Here is a 25,924-nt window from a genome sequence, read left to right as displayed (position 1 = left end):
AGGATTAGGAGCACTTTATTATTAATTACGCGAGGATTGTGGAGAGATGGGTCGGGTCACACCCAATAGTGCAAAACATGAACCCTTAGAAAAGATGCGAAGTTGTGGCGCCTATGCACTCATATGCTGTGCATAATGGGCTGCCTTGCATTACCATAACCTGTCCATGTAGACTGCTACAAGTCAATAAAAATCTCCGATATATACAACCGCAGTTTTCAGTTAGGTAGACATTTTATTTGCGACATTCTTAATCTAGCTGGCAGGCTATCACCAGCCCGAGGTGAATGTGACGTGCAGGATGAAATGGGTGCCATATCTGGATACTGGAGTAAATGTGATGTGATGAGCCTTGGGAGCATTCCTCTTCACATGGCGCCAGGCAGTCTTGCGGCCACATAATACGGCTGACAGTGCTTCTTCTGTAACCTGTAATACCGCTGTTACTTGCATCATGGATGCAGTTTCTTGTGGGAAAAAATTAGAATGGTAAGTTTGGTGCATTTATTACATGGTGTAAACCATGGTGTGGTCAGTTGAACTTTCCCCAGATTTTGATGATTGATGTAGGGAAAGCATTTATTATGCAAATGCATCCATTATTTAAGTAAATATGGTGTACAGAAACCTGGAATGGAAACAGAAATCAGCATCTGCAGGATTGAAACAAATTCCTAAGAACTTTGCCACAGCACCATACCCATGACTGCCAAGCCACATTTTAGCCCCTAGCCTTTCACTCTACACTGTCCTTAATCTGTTCATTCCCAATGGGCCAGACATGAGGCCGTATGGCACTCGGGTATCCGTATCTGCCTATATGGACATGCCACGTTGTCTACTACACAGCTTTTTAAACACTTGTAGCAACAGAGTCAGTTTTCTGAGAAGTATGAAACTTTGTTGCAATTAGTCAGTTTTATGACACACCCAGCACATTAACAGGCATTCTAGCCAAATTATAATTTCATTGCAGTTGGGTTTTGAAGCATTTTTCATTAATGAGTAAAAAGGAAATGACATTAACTGGGCACTATATGTTTCATCTAAGCTGCCTTCTCGACAAATAGGGGCATTTTAGAATTTCTAGGCAACAAAATTGGCACAGTGTTCCCATCACACAACAGAAGGCTCATTGCTTGGAAGGCTGGTGGAGAGACACTGTGTAAGAGCCAAGCAAGTTCATTTATGAAGTGCTTTATCATGTGAGGGAAGGCTATTCACGGCTGTTTCTACCATGGCAATATAAGTTCGTGTCACAAATTGCACCAGCAATGCTCTGAAAAATGAGTAATACTGTTTTTCTGTTGCAGCAGTATTCTCTTTGCAAAATAAGATGAATAGTAGTTTGCGCTGCAGCTTTCAGTGTGCAAGATGACAGCTACGGCTTAGCCTTTTGTCAAGAATACTTTTTCTCATATGCATTGCAGAACTGTAGAACCACATATTGTCAACTGTCCTAAAAGGCAAGGTGTGTTGCTGGGCGAGTTGGTTGGGGTACATCTTGAGAAAAACAGCGCTTGCAGACAAAGGAAACAAGAAGGACACACAACTGCGCTGTTTTTTTTTTTGTGTGTCCTTGTTCTGGTCCTTTGTCTGCAAGCGCTGTTTTTCTCAAGATGTCCTAAAAGGGTGGTGCACTGTGACAGCACGACGCAACAAAGAGGAATGCAGCATGGAGCGACACTTCATACTAATTTTATTGAAGAGCGCATGCCTCTCTGAGTGCATCACATGCAGGCAAAATGAAATCAAGCAGGGATGACGAAGAAATAAAATTATAGTGAATGCAAGGCAGGTATGAACAAGAAAATGAGTGCACTAATTTCCCAAAGATGAAAAATGTTTGCCAATTGTCAGAAGTTCTCTGTTGAGCAGTGTCAGAGAGGGCGTACTCACACAAGCAGATTCTGAGTAGGGAATGAGGGGCCTGAAATAGCTCAATTTCTTAATTGTCGGGTTTAACATTCGGGAGCGACACATGGGCTATGAGGGACACCATAATGGAGGTCTCTGGATTAATTTACACCACCTGGGGCCCTTTAATGCACGCTGACTTTGCACAGCACATGGCCATCTTTGTATTTTGCCTCCACTGAAATGTGGCCGCCATGGCCGGATCAAACCCACAGCCTTCGGGTAAGCAGTCTAAGAACGCCAGAGCCACTGAGGCGCCGTGACGGGATGAGTTCTCCATTCCTAGGAGGAAAGTTTCGGGAAAAAGGAATGACTAGAAAAGAAATACCAGAGGCCTGTAGTGCACCCTCAATGGTGCTGCTTGATATGGGATATGATGGCGCACCTTTCTCATGACCATGTGGGCTTCAAGAAAATTAGCAAATGGCACTCCTCTTCCCTGCTGTGTCTTGAGCTTCCTATGCTAAAGCACTTTGTCAGAATAGCCTGCCAACTAGCTCATAACATAATCCTAATCCCTCACCTGAAATCTGCCATCTTCAGCTGGCAGGGCCTACAAACGCCAGCACAGTCAGATGCTACTTTCTGGCTGCTGTGCATCTGGCATGAGTGTAACTCCATTATAGCAACAGCATGCATGTGCTTGCACATGTGCACATGCGTTGCATGGTCAACACGTACATGTGTACATGTTGTGGCAAGCCTCGCACTGCTCACTATGAAGCTCGCAGCCACTGCACGATTTGCTAGTTCTTTCCACTGTGTGCTTGAAGTTCACCAAACTTTGTGACTTTACATGCCACTGGCCATCTCCCACTCTCTCAGTACTGGACTTAGAAAGCTCAATCCCCACTTTACGCTTCCTAAATAGGGCAGATTTGCGGTGGTCTGCTCCTCCTTTGACACCTGTTGTAAAGTTTTTCGGATGTGAAATTGAAGAGTACTTTGATTAATGTATTCAATCACCCATTTACCTAGCCACCAAAGTGAGAGTACTTCAGTGCCTTGTGCATTGACTCCAAGTGATTATTTTTTGTTAATCCAATGTACTGCCTATAGCAGTAAGCCCACTGACATGCCCTCATTGCGTATGTTTTCTCAAAATTTCTGACGAAGCCAAAGGCAATTAAGCTGATGCTCTTTGGAGTGGATACCAAGAAGTGCAGGGAGCAACTGTTGAGAGTCAGTCTCATCTGTCCACTTCATCAGAGTGTGCAGCATGTCCCTTGTTTTACTCCTGCAGTCCTTGTTTGTGACTGTATTCAGGTGCGTGCTCCAGTTGTGTAGCACCTGCCAGCTGCAAAGCAGTCGACTCCTCAAGGGACCCATCACCTGCTCCCATGCACTGCCATAAACAGGGGCATCATCAGACATAAATGCCTGACATGGTATTGTGTTTTTTCTTTGATGGCCTCGAAAAACCTCACCACAGTGCCCGTGTTCACCCTTTTTGAAATCAAGTAGGCACACGGGATACCAAAGGCATCTTGAGAAATTGTAAGCAGGGTTGTCAGTTGGAATTAGTACTTATTTATGCCATGGGTGGAGTCAATGCACAGTTTCGCTGCCCCCAATTCATAAAGGAGCTCTCGTTGTGGGAACGTCATTAATGCTCGCTCAAAGTCACCATCATGACTGTTGGGGTCACCCTTCTTCCTGTAATACAACAGTGGCGACTCATTTTCTTCCCTCCTTTCTTCGACCCATAATTCAACACTCTTAAAATTGTCTGCATCTCTCTGCTCTGTTTTGCCAATCCTAAACTTATCTGCAATGTTACGGAGGTCCTTAGTGGTCACAAGTTGCATCCGTGGGCTTGATCCACTTGTACCTGCTTGGATGTTGTGCACAATGGTTTTTTCTGGCACTCCTTCTGCTAACCGGCCTGAAAATGGTACAGAAAAAAACTGTTAACATCTCTGGTTCATCTGTCTACAGCCGTGTAATAAAGTGACAAATACTTCTGGTCGGATTCCTTCGTCTTCCACTTTGTTCCTTTTTACAGGTGACACACAGTTCATCTTACTTTCGTAGAACTTTTTGACGGGCTAGTTGGTACATTGTCTTGAAAGAATGTCGTACGCCAAAAAAGGACGAAACAGGAAGGAAAACACAGAACAGGAAAGAGGCGCAACTTCCAACTTTAATGACAGGAAAGGAAACCAGGCGCTCTTTTATAGCCGCTGAGCTGCATGAGGGTGTGTGAACTAAAAAACAAATGCGGTGGTGGACGAGTGATAACAACACTACAACACAGCACAAGAAGTCATAGGGAGGTCGCTATTACAAAAGGCATGTTGATAACTCATGCGAGCGTGAATGATAGCACAGGTTGAACGATTATGAAAAAGGATAGGAACTACCTCTAAGATATTAACAATCATGAAACCGATTGAAGGAAGCAGGCGGACTTTGCTAAGGGCATCTAAACGAAACCGTCCAAAAAAGCTAGTTCGTTTCTGGTGAGGAGAACAGAAGGCGTGCTAACGCAGTTGTCTTTTCTTTGATCAATATAAAAAGCCTCAATGACTTCTCTTTCGATTTTTTCTTTTGCCCTGGCTAGAAACCTGGTCTCTTGAAATTTCGGAAAACAATCTTTACACCTGCTACAAGCATATGTCCGATGGTGTCAGGAAAGCGGGTCAAAAAGGCCTGTACTGTCAAACATCAAACAGTGTTCACAAAATGTACCACTAATGTGGTATACGAGATCCCTTTGACGTGTGGCAAAGTATATGTGGGGCAAACGGGACAGTGCTTCAATGAGCGTGCTCGACAGCACAATGTGACCCTAAAAAGCAAGACGGGAAGCAATCTAGCTTTACATTGTAGCAGGTGTAAAGATTGTTTTCCGAAATTTCAAGAGACCAGGTTTCTAGCCAGGGCAAAAGAAAAAATCGAAAGAGAAGTCATTGAGGCTTTTTATATTAATCAAAGAAAAGACAACTGCGTTAGCACGCCTTCTGTTCTCCTCACCAGAAACGAACTAGCTTTTTTGGACGGTTTCGTTTAGATGCCCTTAGCAAAGTCCGCCTGCTTCCTTCAATCGGTTTCATGATTGTTAATATCTTAGAGGTAGTTCCTATCCTTTTTCATAATCGTTCAACCTGTGCTATCATTCACGCTCGCATGAGTTATCAACATGCCTTTTGTAACAGCGACCTCCCTATGACTTGTTGTGCTGTGTTGTAGTGTTGTTATCACTCGTCCACCACCGCATTTGTTTTTTAGTTCACGCACCCTCATGCAGCTCAGCGGCTATAAAAGAGCGCCTGGTTTCCTTTCCTGTCATTAAAGTTGGAAGTTGCGCCTCTTTCCTGTTCTGTGTTTTCCTTCCTGTTTCGTCCTTTTTTGGCGTACGACATTCTATCTTACTTTCATTTCACTTTTGTGGCACTGCAAAGCACACGACAAAATGGTTGTTTCAAAGGCAGATGGACTTTATTTTTATGAGCTTGAGTGTTTAAACTTGCATACTGCAATGCAAAACAGGGAAGTTATATATAGCGTGTTATAAATGCAGAATATAACAGCACTGAAAATGTGGACAAGAAAAGAATAAGGACATGTGCTTCTCATCCTGTCCCATTTCATTCTGCATATTCAAAAAATGCACCGATTCGCCTGACAGCAACCGTTAAAGGAGTAGGGACACCAAATTTTTGAACGCGATCTTTGTTTCTTTGGACTTTTGCACAAGACAATAGTGTACACGAGTCACAATGTAGAATTCACTTACGCCAGGTGAGTAATTTCTAAGTGAATATTTTTCTCATGCTGTTTCAGTTTCAACACCTAAATGACTGCTGCTAAGTCAGAGACAATTGGAGGGCATGCCAGTCATACATAAACTGAAATATAAATGCTGCTTGTTCGTTTTTTTTTTTTTTGCGATTTCAACTCTTGTGCAGGCTTGTGTTTTATATTAGTGGTTTTTCAGGAAAGGAAATGGTGCAGTAACTGCCTCAACCATGCCATGAAGGAAAGAAGGAGTGAAAGAAGCAAGAGAGAAAGAGGTGCCGTAGTGGAGGGCTCCGTAATAATTTCGACCACCTGGGGATCTTTGGGCACTGACACTGCGCAGCACGTGGGCACCTCTTGCCTCCATCGAAACTCAGCTGCCGCAGCCGGGTTCTAACCCGGGTACTCCAGCTTAGTAGCTGAACACTCAAACCACAGCCGTTCCTGTGAGCATTACTGATGAAGTGCCAAAACAGCCAAATAATTCTAATTAATGAAAGTTCACTGCAGATGATCTATCTTATGAGAAAAAACATGGCCCTTATACAACCATTAGACTGGTGGCGTTGCATTGATCAGCAACAAAATGCCTACGCTTTTGACAGGCAGCCAAAAAAAAGAGGCTAGCATCAAGTGCAACTGTCAGTCATTCAAGACACGTTTCATGGAGCTCAAGCCGACTTTTTACGGATGAAGTTTCAACGTCAGCCAATTGAGCGACAGACCTAGGATAGTCAATGAAACCAGCAGAAAAACAAAAGAACAGACATTGGAGTAGTTCAGTGCTAGATGACATTCCTAATTATGTTCAGTTCGAAAGACTGGACCCCTTCCACAAAGCATTTCTAAACTAAACGGCATGAAGTTCGTACAGACTGTGCTGTGCAAGCGATGTGCCGTGGATCAATTGTTTTTCACCCTTCGATGCGACCAAGTAGGCTCAAGTGAATTGCACTACAGTCAGATACAACTCGCGAACGAAGTGGCAGATGGCCCTTAAAGAAGACCCCCCAGTCAATGGCGTCAGCTGATTTTCATCAGTTAATCCAGTTAAAGCCATAACTAATCCCCTTTCACCTGCCACCCTCCTGCAATGCTACCCCCTAGGATTAACCATGACATCATGAGAATCGGTCGACGCCATTGGATGGCAGGCTTCCTTTGAGGGGCATTGGCCGCTGGGTTCTTAAGCTGTGCCTTACTATAACTTCTTCCGCCCCCTCGTTTTGTGGGACATGCCTTCTCCCACTTTACAATAGGCATTTTCGTGTTGTCCCACCTCTTTTGTGCCATAGATGCATCGCAGAATAATAAAAATCATTGAAATGATCACTCGAGTTAATGAGCAATATCTTCCCCCTAAAATACATTTCTATTGCACTTTCGTCTCCCATTTATGAAAGGTTGGTGGAGTGTAGCTTCTAAACGTTTTCACATTCCGGTACAGTCAACACAGCATGCACAAATGCTTTGTACAAGAGGAGTGGCTAACCTGCAAGCACTCTGGCATCATCCTGGGACAGCCTTTGGTGGCAGGCCTCATTGAAGTGTCCGTAGTGTTTCTTTTGAAACACTACATATACCTTGCCCTCTTTCTCCATGACCTCTAGAGTAGCAAAGCAGTGTTTGTCGATTTTGCAGCTTCCTTGCCCCTTTTCCTGCCTTTGGCGCTGTTCTATAGGAAGCTCTTCGTACGAGCCGGAACGGTGGCAGTGCAGGTAGCGTTTAAAAACCCTTGGTGCACATTCCTTCTTTCCTGTAGAAGCTGTAAAATGGCAGCAAGTTTTGCTTTCTTCTCTGTCTTTCCAGGCGCAAAATCCTGAAATGGAAAGATTGTAAACATAACTAAGCACTCCACATAGTCTTAGTTAATTATTAGTGTGAAAGCACAATTCCGAACGGTAAACCCCGAGCAAGATCCTGCGATGTATGTGGGTTTGTGCCAAGAGCATAGCAACGGCGACATAGCAACCACAGCCTCATAGCAGAATTGTAACATAGTTACGACACGATGCCAACATATGATGTTAAGTCCATGACCACTCATGACTAAAGCTTATGCGCCAATAAATCCAACACAACAACAACAACTCATGACTAATATGAAATTTTTAAAAATTGAGGCGTGAACAAAGGTGGGCTCCATTTTGATAAAAACGTGTACACAATGATAGCAGATGAATAACGGCATAAGGCATCCTTAGAAAGCCAACAGTAAAGTAACAAGACAAGGCAACGTTCATGAAATTCTGCTTTTGCACGTTTATAAAATTTCGGCAAAACTTCTCTGTCAATTTTTTGTGTATCACACTACTTTCATTTTTTGAAAAGCAAGGCCAAATTAAAGTTTGTACTTTTTACATACACTAATGAAAAATGCATGTGCTATGGAGTGGGCACATATGCAGTACTCTCGCACTACTACTGGCGCTCTGCCTCTGCCAAGTGCGCATGACAATCACAGATTTAGCTTCACATTTTTAGCCTTTTAACTGCAGTGCAGAACTGCATTTCCCAGCTTTTTTATTGTTAAAAATTTATCAGTCATTCGCTTACTGTTTTTTCCTGCTATAGTGCATGGGGAACAATTTTTGGAGAAAATTATTAAGTTCAGGTTAAGTTATTACACGGACTGTTACATGGAAGTATTTCAATTTTACTACATCCTGCAAAAACTCATTCCTGCACAGCAACCTTTTACATGGCCCTGTCCTTTGACCACAAATTCAGGTCAGCGCTGTTGACTTCTAAAGGCAGAACAATGCTGGGCATTCTTCCTACACACTTCTGCGTGTTGCGATTGCCATGGCTTCAGCACTGCTAAGCTGGTGCATGCCGCGACAATGTTGTGTGTCCTGTCGAGACATTGCAGGTGCCTGCAACAAAGCATAAGCAAGGCCTGTAGCAGCGAGTCTGCTCCAAGGACCAGTTTTTTTCCTGCAGTTTTTTTCCACTTTAAATATGAAAGAGAGTGCACTGCTTGTCACTTTGCTTATGGAGGAGCTAGGACACCAAAAAAAAATTCTGCAGACACACATAAGACTGCTTACCAGCGAGAATGCCAAAGCATTAAAGTGCACAGTCATGCTATGTTGCAGAATGATGAGTCATGAGTGCAAGGCATGACTACGCAACTTTGTACAAACTCTGCACACCTTATGTTACTAGTAAAGTGCTGAGTCATGCTACACTTCAGAATTACTAGGAGTCAAAACTATGACTACCTAAACTTTGTACAAACTATACCTTACATTACAAATAAGTGCAAAATGACTATGACAAGTCATGGCTTTCAAAGGTTATAGTACCTTACGTTGCACATTTCACTCGAATGCCCGCAAAGGCTACCTCTGCAGATCTGTCGCACTAGACTAAGCCCATTGAAATCTTCATGGTTCCTTTAAAAACGTGCATGTCATCGCTAAGTTTTCGTGCACAAAACCACGTGCAAGTTTCCCCAGGTGAGTGTAAGCCCGTAAATAAAAAAAAAGAACGCGCTTTGTGTTTACAAACTTAAAATGCGCGCACTCGAAAAGTCAATAAACTGCAACTTTTCAATCGGTAATCTAAGCGCGCGACTGCATCCCGCTTTGGCCCTTTATTGCTTTGATCACTGCGTGCGTGCATGCAACAGTTATAGACTTCGTTTCTTACCTTTATTATTAGAGTCGAAGACTGGATTCTCCACCTCTTCCTCGAAGTTGTGGTGCCGTCGCAGGTCACGAAGGGCGACAAAATGCTTCGGACGTAAGTCGCACAAGAACGGCCGTGCCTTCTGGCTGGAGCCGAGCCACCACCGCTGCCGCGTGCAGATAGAGGAGAGATCAGAGGAAAGAGAAAAAGAAAAGACGCGTCGCAGCAACAACTGCGTCCTTCCCCATGAATATCCTTGATGGGTGTTTTTAAATTACTAGTATTGAAGAACGCCTTGTCGCAAACCGCTGAAGCAACGCCATCGCACATGTCCGTCTCCATGCTCAAGGCAAAAAAATAAACAAGCGAGCAAGAAATGCACCTTGGGATACCTCGGGATAGTGAGCAAGGATTTTCACGAAGAGTTGAGATTTTCCCTGTCGGTTGAAGCGCAGTGTTCCCCAAAAGTCCCCACAGAGTGACGTAGAGTAGAGCAGTGACGTCTGTTCTCGGTTGGCCAATCGCAACGAGGATCACCTTCCTCTGAATACGCCCTCCGCACTTAGCGCCATCGGCGGAATGGTCGCCGATTGGCTGAATCGGCGAGAGGGATTCGAATCTGGGTTGGGCGAAAATGTTCTCAAACACGGTGCTTTCAACGTGCTGCAAAACTGCTGTGGTAGGATCGATTTTGTGGACATTAATGCTTTTAAGCCGCATAATTCTTTTGTGACCAAAGTGTCTCATACGAATTCCTCTTAACGGGACAGTGGCACGGACTGCTGTCGCAGCGCACGATCATGACGTCTACTCGGATATGTTCAAAAAGGCGTGTTGGCCGGTGCTTCAGGCTGTCTTGGGCACTTTGCTTTATCTTTGGGTTTGCCTGCGGTTGGCTGATGTGGTTTAGCCTTCCCGCACAGCTGGAAACGATGGAAGAGACTGTGATAGGCGACCACTTCAGTATCGATGTCGACGGTCGCGGTAAAGATCCCTCGGCACGCGCTTTCCTCTTCGTGGTTGTGCTGTCGTCGCAAGAAAACGAAGCGCTACGCTACGCTGCACGTCGCACGTGGCTCAAGCTGGGACTCAAGTCTGGTGAACGGGTAGTTCACCGTTTCTTTGTGGGCTGTCTCGGCGTATCAGGTGACCGGCGGGCCGCCTTAGAACAAGAAGCCGCTGTAAATCGCGACTTAGTGCTCCTAGAACACGTCCCCGACGCCTACAGCGGCCGGACGTACAAAGTGTTGCAGGCGTTCGTCTGGCTGGTGGCCAATTTCTGGTCCCGATACGTGCTCAAGCTCAATGACGACTCTTTCGCGAGGCTGGACGCCATTGTCTCAGAGCTGGTGCTCAAAGATAAAGCCTTCAAAACCATGTTTCTATACGATAGGCTTCTCTACTGGGGTTTCTTCGCGGGTCACGCGCCAGTGGCGCATAGCGGCCCATGGGCCGAGCCAACGTGGTACCTTAGCGACCGGTACCTGCCCTACGCGTGCGGAGGCGGGTACGTCCTGTCGTGGGCGCTCGTGCAATACTTTCATTACAGCTGGGAGCGCCTGCAGTTGTACGCCAACGACGACGTCTCGGTGGGCGTCTGGCTGGCTCCGTGGCACCTGAATAGTACCCACGACAGGCGATTTGACACCGAAAACGAGTCCCGGGGCTGTTTTAACTCGTACCTGGTCACGCACAAGCAGACCAAGTCCATGATGGAAGACAAGTACCAGAGCCTGGAGCAAGACGGCGTCCTCTGCCGCGAGGAGGTGCAGTTTAGGATGTCGTACGTGTACGACCGCGAGGCTCGCCCATCCCAGTGCTGCATTCGCAATATCAGTGATATATCGATGCCTAAGCAAAGTGGCCGTGGCTTATGAGACCTTATGGGCAGAGGGACCTCTCGTGCCTTCTCTGCGGCTTGGATCTTGAGGAGTGTGCACCCACATTCTGGATGTCTACAGCCCAGACAGCGGATGTGAAATACTCCATGTGGGCATAGCAGTTGGTAGTGGTTAACTGTGCCCCAAGATTCAAGTTAACTGCAATACCTACTCATCATCCGTAGTCTAATCAGCTGTGAGGCATATGGAATGGGAGACACCACCATGTGTTCACCATCTGTTGCATTTAGTGGTACAGTCAAGCCCACTTACAATGAACCTGGCGTTCACACAGATTGCATTCTTTGTATCCGAGGCTCGTTTTAAGTGGACTTTCCATGTTACAGCCAAAAATACAAAGTCGGACAGATTAAGTCTATTATGCGCATCTGTTTATTCAAAGTGACCATATTATGGGGCTTTCCAAGCTCTCTAAAGCAGTCACATGCCCCTCCCCGATAGCACTGCTACAGGGACGCGATGTAACTGATCACGGTGGAAGCTTCCATGGCAGCTGGCAGCAGGTCAGCCATCTTGTCATTGTCTTCATCATACTCGTGACAATGGGACAGTGCTCGTAGTAAGCACACTAATATTTTCGTCAGTGAATGGCTCTCCGATGTCACCGTCATCATCTGCATGCACCAATAAAGTCATCCCAGACGACATGCCGGGCTAGCTGCGTATCGACAACGCGTTGCCGCAAATCTACATGTATCCGATAATGTGGGTGTTCGACAGCGTCCGCCACGGTTCCTGGGATTATAAACTCTGACTGACGGAAGCAGTTCTTGATGCACTCAGCAGTCATTTCCATCCACACAAACTTGGGGAACAGAGTCACGCGAAATGGACCGTTGGCGTCTGGTCAGTCGATCGCTATCAGTATGCACTGGCGACGTGGTGCCAATAGGACACATCGAGCACTTGATTTATTCCGATCTCTATGGCAGGCCTGGCTAGTGGTCTTCGGTGGTAGAAGAGCGTGACCATCGCAGTTAGAGAAGACAGCACATTGTGCACTGCGCGGTTGTTGAGCAAGAATCGAACCTTCCTATTTTTTTTTTTAAGCCATTCAGCAAACAAGCTGCCTCTCATCCCTATTCCCCTCTAAATTTAAGCCTAGCGGCACACCTGTTGAAAACAAAAGTCACGCATCACCCAGTCTTCTATGTCGTTTGCACGAGAACGTAGCTATGAAATTACTGTGCCTTGCTAGTCTTCCAGAAGACATACAATGACTGCAGGTCTTTGCCATTGAGTTTTTGACGACCGTATCTGTCAAAAAGTTTTGTCTGCACTTTATACAACCGATCTTTTTTTGCTTTCTAGGGGGTCACGTTATTTCCTTAGAAAATTGAGGAGGGGGTTCATCTCTCTCCGCTGGACTGGGAATTTCGACTCCAGGGCCCAGTTTACAGAACCTCCTCGTTCCCTGTAACCGTGCTGTACAGCCTTACTTGTTCATTTTATCTGAGATGCGATACCATTGCCCTATTAGATATTTTGACGATAGCACCGCCCTCGTTCGTGTTAAGCAATTGTTCGTTATAATTGGGCTCGACAGTAATTTCAAAGCTGTTCAGCATGCTCAGTTCATTACAAAAGCCTGTTAAATGTGCCAGATTATAATTGACGAGGTAGTTTCATCAAAACAAAAAAAAAAGGTTTTGATTGAAGACAAACTGCGTTCGTCATTGCACATTTTGAAAAGCTGCTAGAATGCTGATAAAGCCGTATGCAATCCAGCCTCAGTGTCTCGTTTGGCCCCAGAGACTGAAGCATTTGTTGCCTATTATGTACCAATAGCATGTTGCAACATTTAATCTTCTGTGGCTTGATATGTGTAAATGATTTGTATCCCATGCATCAGGTTGCATATGGTGCACTGCAAAGTACTTTTACTAGTCTGTGTGAAATTCTGAGGAGCTGGAAAGGACTATGTCAACAAGCGTTGAAGTTTATCTGTCTCATATTTTACTCGGGCAGCATTCATAGCATAGTATGAGTTCTTAGTCACTTCGTAATGTAAGATTGGGAGAATACTCGTTCCTCCAGGATATATCGTTCCTAATGTGCCATGTTTAGTGCTGCGTATATTGACTTGTGGCCTTGCCAAAATATTGTCAAATGTGCCTTCTGGATTTAATTAGCGAATAAAATGCAACGTGACTGGTCCCAAGCACAGCCCTGTTTCCTGAGCACTGCTTGGTGTGGCTGAGGGCACTGAACCTATGCATTAGGGCAGAAGCCATGCAGACTTGGTCCACTATTGCCTCACTTTACTTTTATGGCTGTATCTGCCACCGTGACTGCGTAATCCCTGGACTGGCTGTGGCAGCGCGGTGGCAGAGATTGGTCATCATCAGTAGAACCGACAAATACAGTGTACATTACCAGTTGTATGGGAATTTTGAAATCACAACTGCTTGCTTTCTCCAGGATGCCCCAGTTTGTTGGTCCTGCAGCCATACTATACTCGCGGACAACTTTTCTTGCCAATGCTGCAGAGGTAGGCAGGAAAGGGAAGGAGACAAGCTGTTGTCCCATTCCCTGGGGAATGGGTTGTTCATCATCATCAGCCTGACTACGCCCATGCAGGGCAAAGGCCTCTCCCATGTCTCTCCAATTAACCCTGTCCTTCGCCAGCCGCGGCCACCATATTCCCGCAAACTTTTTAATCTCATCCGCCCACCTAATTTTCTGCCGCCCCCTGCTACGCTTGCCTTCCCTTGGAATCCACTCCGCTACCCTTAAGGACAAGCGGTTATCTTGCCTTCGCATTACATGCCCTGCCAAGCCCACTTCTTCCTCTTGATTTCAACTAGGATATCTTTAACACGCGTTTGTTCTCTCACCCACTCCGCCCGCTTTCGATCTCTTGACATCACACCTATCACTTTTCTTTCCATAGCTCGCTGCGTTGTCCTTAATTTAAGCTGCCTTCCCTCTAGTGCATTGCCAAGAAAAGTTGTCCCAGAGTATAGCAATGGTATTTGCAGTAATGGTCCCTTACAGCTGGAAAGTAATTGTGCTGCATTGAAGTCTAATCACCGGTAATTTGAGGTAAATCCATCTCACAAAGAGTGTATTAGTATGATACACTTAAACAACAGAATGTAAGGGAAAAATGTTTGCCATGTACAGCACTCATCATGCAGCTTGGTCTACTTGGCTTCCAAGGTGAGAAATGCGCAAATATTGCAAAAATTTTCAGATCACACTGCACTGCTATAGCAAAGTGATTGTGACACTCTACAAAATATGTGCGAATGAAAGGTTAAGGTGGCAGAGTAGTGGACTCCACCTTTATGTCCAATGCACTTCTCACCGGACGCTGTTTCTTCTGAGAAATCACTGCAGTTTAGTTCTGTGTTGTGGAGTGACATTTAGAAAGCAATGTCGAACAGAAATTGCTCAAATTCTGGTACAAATGTTGCCCAATACACTAGTAGAGTAGCACTTTGAAGGAATTCTTTGCACTTGCTGCATATGCCCTCCTGTAATGTGGGTGGTAAGCAGTGTTGGAGAAAACTGCAAGCTTTGCTTTTGGTGAGGGAATTCTGAAACAGATTTCACGTCTGTAGATAAACAATATAATCACATTCACAAACTTCTGGTGACACGCAGCGCAAACATGCGTACAAACCATGTTGGGAAAGGGGCTGGATTTCTCGCCAAGCTTGCGAATGAATGAACATGTTTTAAATAGCACTCTGAGCCCATTCTGCACTGCTGCAAGAGACTATTGCAGGAATAGATGCATGTTCCATCTCGTCAAAACCTCCTCCTCCATGCAATGCTAAGGTCTCTTTGATTTGACTACACTTACTGCACCAGTTCAAGGAGTGCAGCACTTTTGCCTTCTTTTGCCGGTGCAGCACGTGCATGTTGCACTCTCATCTTCATTTTGCAAAAGTGCCGGCGTACTGTAGCACGAGTTCTTGGTTCACTTGCACTCTCGGAATTGGATGTGCAGCTGTAATGAAGCAATATGGAGGCACGCATGTGTAGGTCGGAGAAGGTTTGACCATAGTTTAAATGAAATGATGACTGTTCATTCTTGAATAGAGGAAGTGGGTAACTTCGTGGCATCAGAACTGTAAACCTAAGCGGCCAAGTCGAGCCCCGCGAGCAGCATTTCGGCTCATATTTGTAAAACATCGGGGCATTTACATGCAACGACTCTTTTTCTACATGCAAAACAGCGATTTTCTTGGGCTGGTTCATGGCAACAATTATTGCAATTTGTTGCTTGAAAATTCTTCATGTGGTTCGAGATTTTGGCGGCCGTTGATGTCGACAGCACGCAGCTGGCTGCAATTTGATGGCGACGCCAAGGTTAGCATACGACTAGGCCTGCACCTGACTATCCGTTTTGGAAGCAGCCAGTGCTAAGCTGCAAACTGATGTTGCTCGTTCGCAGCACCACCGCGGAACTAGGGCTGCGTTTCGAGGGAAGCGAGATACAGAAGACATCCGTATGCTGTGCAGTGTCTGGAGGACAACTCTGTCAGACATGGCGCGCTTGAGGTGCCCACCCAGAGTGAGGCAGTTGTAGCTCTCGTTTCCTCGACCAGTTTTTATGCTGAACGAGCTGATGTGCTCGAATGTTGCTGTGCCTCGAAAGCATGATTCTAAAACATTTTATTCGTCGGAAAGAGCTTGGTGCTAAGATGTCGCGTTAAGTGGTCGAACATAACCCTTGACAGCTTTCTCAGCCCACTCCACCGCCAGAACTTGCGTTCCAAAGTCAGAGCTAGCCAGCACGGTCTCCCACCGCTCGAGAGAAGGAGCGGTACCTGGAGGTGGCTCTGTTTTGCAATCCCATAGGATATCATCGTAGTTGGCTCGTTGGCCACAGCGTTTACAGTTGGGGTTGTATATATAGGTCAGGATAAATGTGCGCGAGGAGTGATGGTGTGCCTATCGATCTCGTCCGTACACGACGCACGTCACCTCTTGTTCTTTAGTCAGGCTTTTGTTCGGTGGGGGGTAAAGTTCTCCTCTCTAGTTTGAAATGATTGGTGAGATCATGATATGTGATCATGGAGTCCTTCGTGAAATTCAGAGAGCCAGCGAAATTATTGATAGCCATTTTGGGGTCACTGAGAATGACGCTCTCAATTTGGTATGCGCTAGGGCGAGGGCTAAAGCTGCCTCTTCTGCCGTTTCAGAGGATTTCGTTTTGATTGTTGCCTAGACGATCGGCGAGGCAACGTGGCTTTAGCGACGACCGAATTTGAGCGCCTTTGACGTCTGTTGGCGATGATGATGATATGCACAAGACTCTTTTTCTGGGTTTTTCTGCGGTTACTTTCAGCGCATGACAAAAAACGCCTTTTCTTCCTTCTATATTATTTTGCATGTTTCAAAATTGTAATAATTGTAAAATTATATAGATTCATCTTAGGCGATTGGATTGCTTGGTTAAAGTCAAAGAAGAAGCCGCGGGCATAGCCGCGGTGCCGCGGCGCGCGGGGCATGCATCCCGAGCACGGTGATCCCGAGCCATGATCCCGAGTCTGCACGTTCGTCCTTTTTCGTACTATCCGGCCATCCGTACTGTCCGTACCTTGGTCCGCACTAGTACTAGTTCATGCGTCTGTACGGGTGGTGTCGGCAACTTTTCTAGCAATTGTGGGTGTGCGTGACATCTCTAAGGACGGTTATCTCGGATACAAAATGTTTACGTGTGTATGTAATCAACTGAGGTTGGTGGGTGCACGTCAAGGAGGTTATTGGTGAACGTGCCTTTCCGACGAAAACTTTTCGTACGATGGCAAATACGCCAACTCAGGCATTCGCACAGGTGACTTTCAGTGTAGCGAAAGTGTCTGTGTGATAAGCAACTGGCGCGAGCGAAAAAGTTTGAAGTGGTGTGTCCAACGGACCAACTCGTAGCGTAACTTACTGTTCTCATCGTACAAATTTCAGCATCGCTATGGGCCGGCGGCAGATGCGCAGTCTTGACGATTTTGAACCGAAGATTCGTGACTGCCTACTGGCGGGGATGTGGTTCGTGCTTGGCTTTATTTTCGCCATCTGGTTTAACTATTACATTTCAGTACTCTACCGCACGGAGAACCGTGGTAATGCCAACGATAGGAACAGCAGAGGTGGCAAAGCATTTCTGTTTGTGGCAATACTGTCTTCCCACAAGACTAAGCATCTGCGCAACGCAGCGCGCCAGACATGGTTGAAGCTAGCAGCCGCGTCAAACCACCGCATCGTTTACAAATTCTTCGTAGGCGCACTGACCGTGCCGTTTGAGTGGCGCGATGCCCTCGAGGAAGAATCGCGTGAATTCAACGATATGGTTGTGTTTCCATACAATTTTGACTCATACGATGAGTTGACAGACAAACTACTTACTTCCTTTGACTGGATTACCGACGAGTATTCTTTCGACTACTTGCTAAAGCTCGATGACGATTCGTTCGCCAGACTTGACGCCATTGCCGACGACCTGGCGACTTGGAAGAGAGACAGGCCGGACAGGGATCTCTACTGGGGTTTCTTCTCCGGAAATGCACCTGTCTTCAAGTCTGGGAAGTGGGCCGAACCTGCGTGGCATCTGCGAGACGGGTATTACCTGCCTTATGCACGGGGCGGTGGCTACGTGTTGTCTAACAGGACAGTAAATTTTATAAGTCATTTTGGTTTCTACTTTGACAAGTATTTCAGTGAAGACGTTTCGGTGGGCGTGTGGGTGGCACCGCTCAAGATGGACCGCCGGCATGATCGACGCTTTGACACCGAGTACCGCTCCCGTGGCTGCTTCAACTCGTACCTTGTCACTCACAAGCAGACAGCAGCAATGATGTACAAAAAGTATAAAACCCTCAAGCGTTACGGGGTGTTGTGTGACAGGGAGGTGCGCTCAAGGCTGACCTACGAATACAACTGGAACGTCCCGCCGTCCGCATGCTGCATCCGCAACATGACGGATGCGTCTTTAAGGCACCGGACTAAGCACTGGCAACACACCCTCTGATAGGACCTGAGTCGGTGATCTGTGCTAGCCCTTTATTAAGACTGCTAACACTCCTTCTTGCCGACGACCGGTACTACATTGCACATGGCATGTGACATGCCACAGCCATAACCAGTACCAAAGAGTTAGTGTGGTACCAAGGTGCGCCAAGTTGCTCGAAATATGGCTGCGATATTAAGCACAACATATGGTAGCCGCCTTGCGGCATGGGTACTCTGACACTGAAAGTGCCCCTTGCACCGAAAGTTTCAAGCTGTTGGTTCTTTTATCTACAAGAATGAGTGTGAATGTCTGCTAGAACAATAGTACAGTGGAATGTCATTATTTCAAACTTCCTGTTTATTTAAACTGATGCTTTGTTCATCACGTGCATAAGAAGATTCGTCTTAATTCAAACTCTGCCTTATTTGAACAAATTTTTGTCTGGTTCTAGTACAGATTATTAAGCCATCTGTAATAGCATCTGTCTAAAAATATCACATTTGTCCTGTGTATTGTTAAGTTTTCAGTTTACTTTGTGAGTACAAATGTCAAAAATGTTAAGTAGCATCCGTTCATTATTCTGTCAGCCACTATTAACCAAGTGTTTTCAAATCACTGGTTCAAATCAGCTAACATTTTAGTTGTAGATGTATTAAAAAACTGCAGTAGATTAATCATTACTGACTCAAATTATCTGATCCTCGGTCATGAAAAGGGGACTGTACAAATGGTCTGGCTATTCAGATACGCACTTGAAGTTGTGTCAGTTCTCTTTTTAATGCACAACAGTTATCTGTGTCTACGAGCAGAACTTTTGTTCCAACCACTTCCCATGCTGTGTAATTAGTTGTTTGGTATATAATTTTCTGATTTAATGAGTTTTGTTCTCCTTAAGAACATGCGACAGCTTTCGGGATTTTTGGTTTGGTTTATGGGGTTTAACGTCCCAAAGCGACTAAGGCTATGAGAGACGCCGTAGTGGAGGGCTCCGGAAATTTCGACCACCTGGGGTTCTTTAACGTGCACTGACATCGCACAGTACACTGGCCTCTAGAATTTCCCCTTCAAAGAAATTCAACCGCCGCGGCCAGGATCGAACCCGCATCTTTCGGGTCAGCAGCCGAGCACCATAACCACTGAGCCACCGCGGCGGCTTTTGAATACTGCTGAAAATAACAAAGGACATATAGGAAACATTACATTAATGACTCTCAATTGTGTCATGTTGCACTCTGTATATGTTTATATAAGCATCTTGGGTTACCTGAACTGGCGATAGTCAAGAAAACCTCAGCGTTATGCTCAAAACACTGGAGGCAGGTTCGCTTGCTTGAGGATTACCTTTGTGTTCACCGTAGGCTTGTCACATCAATGTCATTTGCAATGTTTCACTTGCATAATCTCAGCGTACAGTTTAAAAAAGAGGGGAAAATGAAATGGCACTTGGTATTAATTTTCTTTGGCTATGACACACCTCACTGTGACCTTACTTTTTTGGAGACAAGTTGAACCGTGCTGATTTTGTTGTGATTCAAGTAAGTTCACATGCCTAAGATGTGCTACCCCAAGCCAAGGTTTGATACCATATGTGAAAAGCAAAAGGTTGCCATGCATGTAAAGCAAACGTCTTTTAAAATCACTCATTCTTTTCTTCACTTATAGCTTATGGTGCAAGTCAATACGCTCCTGCATAACTTATTTGGTTACACATGGCACCTGTGCTTGTTGTTGTTACCAATGTGGTAACAGTTATCACCCTTTATGTGGGCCATGAACTGCTTTGTTTATTGTGTCATTAGTGTGTGATGTGGAAATGAATCCAGTGCTGATATGATATAAAGTTCTTGCAAAGACCTTTCCTCAAAAACTGCAAGAACAGCAGCATCTTTCCATGAAAAAAGAATCTACTTTGGTTTTAAGATAAGACTAGTGTTCGTTACCTTTTTGAGTTGGCAAATGAAATGCTCTTTAGGTTCATTTGTATCGAGGCCCCATCTCGCAGCTTGAAAGTTATTGCCCATAAAAGAGTTTGAAACAGTGCAGGGAAACAGTATGGAGAATTATTATTCTATTTTAAACGCCTCACCTCAGTTTTGTCATTTTAAATGGCAAAACTTGCCATTTGGTGACAGAAGCCAAATATATGTCAGGTGTGCATGGCTATACATAGAAAACACAGTTTGGTACAGAAAGGCATACTTCAGCATCATCTTTGAATATTGTCTTCAGCTGCTGAAACATCAGCACTGTGCATTGAAACCATCATTTCTAAATTTCATTCAAAACTAGTGTACCTGTTAGGATGGCTTTTATTCAGCAGCGCTATGTATTCCAGTTCAGTTTTTTTTTCTATGATTTGTTTTTTTTGTACACTTTTCAGTGTTCTGGTTGACTGCGTGACCACCACTCGTATTGCATATTAATTGGGAGAGTTTCGTTGCGTTCTATTGTAAAGATAATCACTGAGATAAGAAGAAGCTGTTGAAAGGACGAGACAGGGCGATGATACAGGCGCCATTTCTTGAAGTGTAACATGCATACCCAACTAGCCCAGCAACAAACATTACTGATATGTTAACACAGCTCTCTACAGTTATGCTTGTTCATTAATACATTTGACCAGCACTATATACCAGGTGTCCCAGCTAAATGTAACCAAGCTTTTAAAAAACACGGGGTGGCCTAGCCATCTGAAACCAAATGAGGGTTGTTTAGAGTCGCGTGACCTAGTCTGCAGTATTTTTTTCGTTCTTCAAGGTTGACTAATTAGTTAAGCTTAATTAACTAACTTTTTAATTATTGACTTGAGGAACAAAGTGCCAATGGAAAAGTTGTAGATCGCTTTGAGAAACAGCTTACTGAGACATTTGCAGCAAAGTAATATTTACGTAAAGTAGTTTTTTTACCGGCCTTTAACCATAACCCGCACATTAAGAAAAAGCTTCCACATGACAACTGTGCCACTTCAACGTCCCGAGACGCGCCTTAAAGAATAAAATCCATTTTTTCTGAAGTCCTCTCCTCGATGAGACTTTGGGTGCACTTTGGGGCAGAGAAGTGAGCGAGCAGCTGGTCACGTGACAACTTTCTTTTAAGGCCAATAAATGAAGCTACGTAAATCGTAACTTGACGGAAACGTCACTACTAGCGGTTTTTCGAGGCGATCTAAAACTTTTGCATTGACACTTTCTTCCTGAAGTTAATAATTAAAAAGTTAGCTAATTAAACTTAACTAAATAACTTTGAAGAGCGAAAAAAATACTCAAGACTAGGCCACGCGACTATGAACAACCCTGAGTTGGTTTCACTGGACTAGGACACTGCGCCTTTTTTAAAAGTTTGGTTACATTTAGCTGGGACATCCGGTATATTCGTCATCGTAGTGTTCATTGCACAACACACACACCACTTTGCACCTATTCTGAGCTTCGCTTCATTCATCAGTATGGCCGACTCGGGTGCAAGTAGCTCAACCAATCGGAGGCGTTGAGTAGTCGCAACAATATTGCCATATCTGTTGCCCCCTATTTTTACGGGCCGTCTTCATTTTTCTCCAAGCCCTCGGCTTATAGTTAGGCTGAACGGGCAGAGATTGCGTTATAAGCTTTATATACATATTTGTTTCATTTTCATGAGGCCTCAAACTCCCACTTTTGTTTATACATAGGAATCGGGTATTGTTTGTATTCCGTGTTCATTAAAAGGCCCCTGATCAAATTTTTGAACAAAGAGGATAAGTGTGGGTAGTTACAATAGTTTTTTTCCAAATATCAGACGTAGACGTGTCACAAAAAACAGTAAAATTTAAAAGCCAGAGCCCACTTGTGCTCCGTCTGGACAAAATTCAGTCTCCTTTCTTTCGATGCTGGTAGCCCAAATAATTTAATCAGTTGATCTTCCTGAGTGATCATCTCATGAAGATGATTGATGGGTGATGTGCTTCCATGACATTGGATCACCTGCACTCTACTTTTTCACTAGAGTGTTAAAATCTGAATTGCAAAATTCCGCTTCGTTTGTGTTTATTTGTAAGCCTTCATGTTGTCATTTTTTAATTTCTTTCGTTTGTTTCTGTTTTGTGTTTGTGCTTTATACACATCACACTTGCCTGTGCACTCATTCTTGCAAAGAGCGACGCTATACACACATTCTAAATTCTCTGCTCATGTGTTACTGTAATCTACAGCTATTTTGTGATATTTATGCTTTAGCATAGCTCAACGCACTATTGTGACTTTCTGTGTCCAGGTGACAGGCGCAGGTATGCACCTACCATGATGCAGATGGGATACATGACAAATTTTTTGATGCGCCGTCATGCTTGTCCATAATAAGGACGAGGCCGAATTCCGGAACGACCAAATCACAAACCTTTCACAAGTATCCATTAGCCCCGCTCCTATTGGCTGATATGTCCACCGATCAGTGCCAACCAATGGGAGTGGGGATTTGTGATTGTTTTGTGACCATATTGAGATCGTGATTCTTCCGTAATTCAAACTCCGGGAGAAGCGTGGCGTAACTACCTGACTGCAGATGCTGTAACCGATATTAATAAGTCTTTGTGGGAGTGCATTTCTGGGATGATGCCTCATGATCACCAAGTGCAACAAATTTTTCAACTGCAGGGTAGATGGGGGCTAAGAAAATTCTACTTAATGTACTCTATACTCTACGCGGCGGGAGCCAGAGCAATGAAAAACTGCGTTGCAACGCCATCTACAGGCAGCATGTGGGATCGAGACAGCCAATACGTGACCTTTATTATCAGCAGGCATGCCGCTTGGCTCGTTTCGATGTTTTGTGCTTTATCTCGCCAAAATGCCGCAGTTTACCGTTGCTCCGGCTCTCGCCGCGTGGAGTATAACGTTTCTGTCCCCAACAGTACTTCTGTTTTTAGTCTTTTTGAATGAATACATGTGCTCAGATGTTCATGATGCCATCTTCTTTGTCGAATGTGATAACTTGTGTGTTTCAGCACATTTTCTTCTCTCCTTGCCAGTCTGTAAATTATTCACGCGAAGCTTTCTGTGGGTGTGTTCTCAGCATCAGACTGCAGTCATGAATGCTTCGAACTGCCATGTTTTTGTAATGCTGGCGCAATAACTTCAGGTTCACATGCAATGTTCCATTGCACACTGTAGTGATCTTCTGTTTCACATCTCATCCATGTCTAATTTTGAAGCATATAACTTGCATCAATTTTGTTCCTGTTAGTATTGCAAGATGACAGTCATACTTTGTTCTTTTGAGTTTGCTTTTTGTCTCTGGTTCCATTTTTTGCTTGTAGCCCCACTTAGTGTCTTTGAACAGACCTGTACAGTATTAAAATTGAAAATGAAATTACAAAAAAATGTGCTCAACATGGTAGTTCTGGTTTACTTCACTGCATCATTACAAAAAACGGATAAAAGTTAGGTTTTTAAGCCGCTTTTAATGAGTCCTGGTTCCATCAACCATGCATTTGCTTTGACACTGTGGTTCAGAATATAAAATAAATGGGAAGCTCCTGCACTGTGGGTCTACCATCAACCTGTAGCTACAGCAAAAACAAAAAAAAAAATGACCGAAGATGTAATGTGGTTAGGCCAAATGCGAATCGGGTGCTTTAGGACTTCCGTTCGGTTCAAGGATCAGTTTTCAAGGCCAAGCAGGCAAAATGTGTGAGTGAGGGCCTTGGCTCTAGTGCACTAAAACTGGAGGGGACACTTTCGCTCTGTCTTACGGACATTCTCTAATTTGCATTCATAGGTCTATGAGAGTCTTCGTACTACTCCTGGTGCAGTCTGGCAATCATTAACTGAAACTCCACCTGCCACGGTGGGCAGGTCTTGATGCCAGAAATTGGTGAGTGGGGGTTTTAGACCTTTAGTACTAAGCTATTGCACTAAAAGGAATGGCTAACCGTTGCCCACAAAAAATGTTTCTCATCCACGCTATCGATTCACACTTGAATTTGAGTAAAGCCATGACATAAAGGAACCATGCATTCTTGTAAACTTGCTACATGTCATTGAGCTCTGTGTTCTGCAGCAGCCCTGCAAAGCGGACATGACCTGGATGCCATCAAAAGTGTACAAGTGCCCCAAAAGTAAAGCGGAGCACGCGAGCGGTGGCCGAAATGGGATAAACTGCATGCCAGCGCGCTCTGTCAGCAGATGCGCAGCAGAAAGCGAAAGGGCATCGGCACTTCCGGCTGACCCATTACGATGATCTGATGCTCGCCTTATCATCAGATCGAACGAAGCCACGCTGCTACCATCACTGCTCGCCAGAAGCGCTTGCAATGCTTCAAGCAATGTTCCCCCGCATCGTGCAGAAAAGCTGGCCTTCGGCGGCGTTCGATTTCTGCTTTGTTAGAAACACCACCATATTCAGTCTGCGTGAGCGCCGTGGTTCGCGCTAAAGTTAGCGGAGAGTTTGATTGGCAAGTGCTGTCGAAAGTTTGCTTAGCTCAAGGGAACGCATGAAAAAAGAATAGCATGCAGTATTGGCTGCGTTGTCTTTGTGATACGAATAGATGCTCAAAATATAACCGATCGAGGAAGAATGTAGCAGAGACAACCTTATTTTCCATGAAAATTTGTGTAAATATGTTTCGTCCAGAGTAAGAAAGCCAATTTGTATTGAAGCAAGGGGTCTTCAATTACCTCACTTGTTATGCCGTTAAGCATCTCTTCATATCAAAAAGACACGCAGTCAATATAAGCATGCTATTCCTTTTTTCATTACGCGCCTGCGAAACCGATGAGGAAGCAATTATACTCGATACCGCAACCAACTCGCCGCCGAGTGAGGCGTGACGGCGCTCACGCAGACTGAAAATGGTGGCATTTCTGACGAAGTAGAAAGCGAGCGCCGCCGAAGGCCAGCTTTCCTGCACGATGCGGGGGAACATTGCTTGAAGCATTGCAAGCGCTTCTGGCGAGCAGTGATGGTAGCAGCGTGGCTTCGTTCGAACTGACGATAAGGCGAGCATCAGACCATCGTAAGAGGTCAGCCGGAAGGGCCGACGCCCTTTCGCTTTCTGCTGGGAATCCACTGACAGAGTGCGCTGGCATGCAGTTTATCCCATTTCAGCCACAGCTCGCGTGCTCCGCTTTACTTTTGGGGAACCTGTACAACTGCTACCCACTACTGAAGTGGTCATAATGGGAATTCACTCCTGTAAGGTGGAGCAGTAGTCAGAAAGTTCTTCATGTCCTGAATGGAGCATTCCCTCGGTCAGTAATGGGCATTGAATTTTTAGAAGGTTTCTGCACCAGAAATTCTCGGACCTACCGAGATAACTGATGGGAGTGATCCTGCAACCAGCAAAGCATACCTCTGATAGCTATGATGCAGTTATGCACTACCTGGCGCAAGGTTGAGAGCAACAAATGTGCATCTGTTCAGGGCTCTGAAAAAAAACTGACAAGACCATAAAATAATGCGTACAGGTTCAGCCAAAATATAATGAAACGTGCTTCACCGTTGGAAATTTTCACTTGTTCCGTAGAGAAGATATGATGGTTTCTTGAACTCATGTTCAAGTGCACCAGCGGCATGTGATAACATACACGTAAAGTATTTCATAATTCGTTAGGTAAGGCGCGACCAGAGTTTAATTGCCGAAGCTTGCTTCATAGTACTATGGCTGGTACTGTATATATATGCAAGCTGGTCAACGACAGCTCTCTTGCAGTTTTGCAGCTGCATAAGAGGTTTGCCGAGTGGAACGCATGAAAATGCTTCCGACAAGCACTCTTGGACTCCTCGTAAAAATTGCGTATGC

The 25,924-nt window shown here is 44.9% G+C and overlaps 2 protein-coding genes and 1 long non-coding RNA gene across 3 annotated transcripts; 2 read left to right on the top strand and 1 right to left on the bottom strand.

Moving 5' to 3' along the window:
• Positions 1 to 215: 215 nt before the first annotated feature.
• Positions 216 to 8,468, bottom strand: LOC149363741 (uncharacterized). Its single transcript, XR_016289112.1, has 2 exons — positions 7,151 to 8,468; positions 216 to 3,802 (listed from the first exon to the last, which is right to left on the bottom strand). It is a non-coding gene; the product is annotated as an uncharacterized LOC149363741 (long non-coding RNA).
• A 975-nt stretch (positions 8,469 to 9,443) lies between these two features.
• Positions 9,444 to 13,378, top strand: LOC149363740 (beta-1,3-galactosyltransferase 6-like). The gene has a single exon (XM_089573692.1). It carries the CDS (start codon positions 10,092 to 10,094, stop codon positions 11,166 to 11,168), a length of 1,077 nt encoding a protein of 358 aa, XP_089429818.1. The 5' UTR covers positions 9,444 to 10,091; the 3' UTR covers positions 11,169 to 13,378.
• A 3,266-nt stretch (positions 13,379 to 16,644) lies between these two features.
• Positions 16,645 to 20,190, top strand: LOC149363739 (beta-1,3-galactosyltransferase 6-like). The gene has a single exon (XM_089573691.1). It carries the CDS (start codon positions 17,116 to 17,118, stop codon positions 18,166 to 18,168), a length of 1,053 nt encoding a protein of 350 aa, XP_089429817.1. The 5' UTR covers positions 16,645 to 17,115; the 3' UTR covers positions 18,169 to 20,190.
• The last annotated feature ends 5,734 nt before the right edge of the window (positions 20,191 to 25,924 follow it).

Source organism: Amblyomma mixtum, chromosome 2 (genome assembly GCF_055824585.1).
Source record: "Amblyomma mixtum isolate Tamu chromosome 2, ASM5582458v1, whole genome shotgun sequence".
Classification (NCBI taxonomy): Eukaryota; Metazoa; Arthropoda; class Arachnida; order Ixodida; family Ixodidae; genus Amblyomma; species Amblyomma mixtum.
Note: the sequence above shows the minus strand (reverse complement) of the source record. Positions and strands in the feature narration are given on the sequence as shown.